Below are 3,372 nucleotides of genomic sequence, written 5' to 3'. Positions count from 1 at the left end.
CGCACGATGCTGCAGACGCACGGCAGAGCAGAGGCCTTATATCTGGGGCTTGCATGCTCTGCGTGACCCGTGACTGATTCGAGTTAACAGCTGACTCTTTTCTATTACAAATGGCTCGCGGATAATCTAGATAACTACCGGATCACGCAAACCGAGCTGCCTGGATACGGTGCACCACTCCCCGGCACTACACCACTACACATTCATATTAAAATAGCCTATCGTGGGTATTTTTTTACAGGTATTCTACACCGTGGATATTTTGACTAGTATTTTGTATTTCCAAGTGCTGTTTCTTTACATTAAAATAAAAAATATGCATGTGCTCTATATCTGACATTTTTACCCATTTATATTTGACACTGGTTATATAGGCGATAATAAATACATATAATGTAATAAATATACATATATATATATATATATATATATATATTATGGCCAACCTATACCAGTGAATAGGTTGGCCATAGGCTGTGTAAATACTAGTATATACACTGGTATAGGTTGGCCATGTAGGCTATAAATAATAGATACACATATTAGATCTACATATTATATCATAAATAAGCATATCACATATATATATATGACACTAATATAGGCTATATACACTATATACACTGGTAGAGGCTGGTCAAATAGGCTAGAAATAATAGATAAACATATTTACACTTTATATAGTAAATAAACCTATGCACTTAAATATATACATACATACAAATACATAATGCGTTTATTAATTATTTAATATGTATAGATTTATTTGATACATAATTGTAGCCTATAATACCTGCCTATGTATTTGTGTGTGCGTGTGTGTAATTGAACTTTCCTGGAGATGTTTTTTCATCCTCCCGATCGTATTTTTGCTCAGAGCACTGAGGTGTGATACAAGCTTGACATTAGTCATACATGTGGACTATATAGACCTCCATGAATAACCACTAAAAAGGATGTTGGCCACACAAAACTTTTTTTTTTTTTCTTTTTTAAAGACCCTATGTTATGTTATTTATTTCTGCCTCTCTCTCTCCCTTCCTCGGCCCTGGTGACGTCTCCTCACCATGTGACCGGGGCGCTGGTATAAACACGGAGAGGATCCACCCCCTCTGTGATTCAGGTTTGGCCCTTTTGCAGGTTTCCCGGCGCATTTCTCTGCCCGCCATCGACCGGATCGCTCGTGAGTCGGCGGGGGGAATTCTTTTAAGAAATAAAGCCGCAGACATATGGAAATAGCGAGAGAGCAGGGGGGCATCTGTGACCGGCGGCGACACGTGCTCCTCTCCTCTCCCCCTCCTCCTCACGGGAGTTTCTGAAGAGGGAGGGCGGCTTGTGCATCCCATCATCGTCTTCCTCATCTGGCGTCGGAGGGCACGGCCGAGTGTGAGCCATGACTCTGAGCTCAGAGATGTCGGAAGCCTCCATCCTTTCGGAAGAGACCGACATAGACGTGGTCGGAGAAGGGGAGGATGGGGACGGCCAGACGCGCTCCTACGTGGACGAGGTGGCGCAGATGCACGACGGCATCCTCCTGGACGGCTCTCCTCCTCCATGCCTGGACAGCTCCACCTCCTCCAGGGATGCCTACAAGCCGGCGGGCAAGAACACCCTGGTGAAGCCCCCTTACTCCTACATCGCCTTAATCACCATGTCCATCCTGCAGAGCCCCAAGAAGAGGCTCACCCTCAGCGAGATCTGCGACTTCATCAGCAACCGCTTCCCGTACTACAGGGAGAAGTTCCCGGCCTGGCAGAACTCCATCAGACACAACTTATCCCTCAACGACTGCTTCGTCAAGATACCGAGGGAGCCCGGGAACCCCGGGAAGGGCAACTACTGGACCCTGGACCCGGAGTCGGCTGATATGTTCGACAACGGGAGCTTTCTGCGGCGGAGGAAGCGCTTCAAGCGGCAGCAGGCGCAGGACTTGCTGCGGGAGCACAACGCGTTCATCCCCGCCGCCGCTGCTGCTGCCGCTGCGGCGTATGGGTACGGACCGTACGGCTGCGGAGGATACGGCATCCAGCTCCAGTCCTACCACACACACTCTGCGCTTTTTGCGTTTCAGCAGCAGCAGCAGCAGCAGCAGCACCAGCAGCACTCCAGGCACTCGCATTCACACACGGGAACCATTATCCCCGCGCCCTCTCTCATGCCCACCACCACGGACTTAGCCAGGAGTAGGTTTTACCCGCAGCTCAGCTCCAGCCTGGGCTCCGCCAGCGCGCAGGCTGCGTCCCCGGTGCAGAAGTCCAGCTCCCCGGTGCAGCGCTCTCCCTTCTCCATAGAGAGCATCATAGGCGGCTCTCTGAGCCCCTCCCGGACTTCCCCGGTCCTCGTCCCGGTCTTGCCCTCGTCGCTGGGGCCTGCAGTGGGGGGCCAGCCGCACACCGTCCACCCGGGAACTGTTTTACACCCGGCTGAAAACTTTGCGAGCAGAGTGGCCAGCGGTCTGAACTGAAAACTTTTCAAGAGAGTTAGACAAAAAGCAAACTGCCGCAAATCAAAAAAAAAAAAAACGCGCCCCTCTTTGAAGGTAGGATTATTTTTGTATGTTTATTTGATAGCACACAGCTGAATGATGGACATGAAAACACGATGTGTGCCTATATTCACGCTGTTTCTAAAGATATAGGCTATTTATGTTCATTTATCTTCGGTGTGAATCAGACTTTTTGGACCACGAACTTTCCTTGTACTTTCAATGAAGTGATTCTTTTCAGTCACTGTTTTTAGGGCGTCTCAGGATACAATGACTTAATGAGCAGGTTATGAATGATCACATGTTTGAAATAGGCTAATAATAATGTATTTGTGTCAAACACATCCATGTTCTTTTTTTATTAATAGTTATGGCAAATCAAAACATTTTTTCCCCCCAAGTTTTGATTTGAACTTTGTATGACACAGCAAGCAAAAATCTTACATTTATAATAATATGCAGTGTGTGTTTATTTCAGTAATAAAACATTGTACATTTTGGGGCAAGTATTGTGTTATTGAAGTGTGATATTTTTACACAGTTTGTTTTAAACAAGAATAAATATCGTTTTGCAAAAAAAAAAGCTAATTTGTTTGGAAATAAATTTGTTAAATAATCATTATGGGCTTATAGTACTCACTCGACTGCGTAGACAGATATTGGGTCTACTAATTGTATAAAACCACGAAGTCAGAGTTGTTTGATATTGGGATTGTGTGTTTAATCAGCTACTAACAACTGCATGGCTTTGGATGATGGATAAGAGTGTTTCCTCCAACAGTGTGTGTTTACGCGTGAGTCATGGACCCCCCAAAAAATCTATATATAATATTGGCAAATGTTTGTTTAGATGTGGCACTCTCTCGTGTACTCGTGCTGTTCACTGT

General features: G+C 45.8%; 1 protein-coding gene across 1 annotated transcript; it reads left to right on the top strand.

Moving 5' to 3' along the window:
* Positions 1 to 1,178: 1,178 nt before the first annotated feature.
* On the top strand, positions 1,179 to 2,980 carry foxd1 (forkhead box D1). Its single transcript, XM_062413070.1, has one exon. The coding sequence runs from the start codon at positions 1,394 to 1,396 to the stop codon at positions 2,462 to 2,464; it is 1,071 nt and encodes a 356-aa protein (XP_062269054.1). The 5' UTR covers positions 1,179 to 1,393; the 3' UTR covers positions 2,465 to 2,980.
* Positions 2,981 to 3,372: the final 392 nt, after the last annotated feature.

Source organism: Platichthys flesus, chromosome 19, assembly GCF_949316205.1.
Source record: "Platichthys flesus chromosome 19, fPlaFle2.1, whole genome shotgun sequence".
Lineage (NCBI taxonomy): Eukaryota > Metazoa > Chordata > Actinopteri > Pleuronectiformes > Pleuronectidae > Platichthys > Platichthys flesus.
Note: the sequence above shows the minus strand (reverse complement) of the source record. Positions and strands in the feature narration are given on the sequence as shown.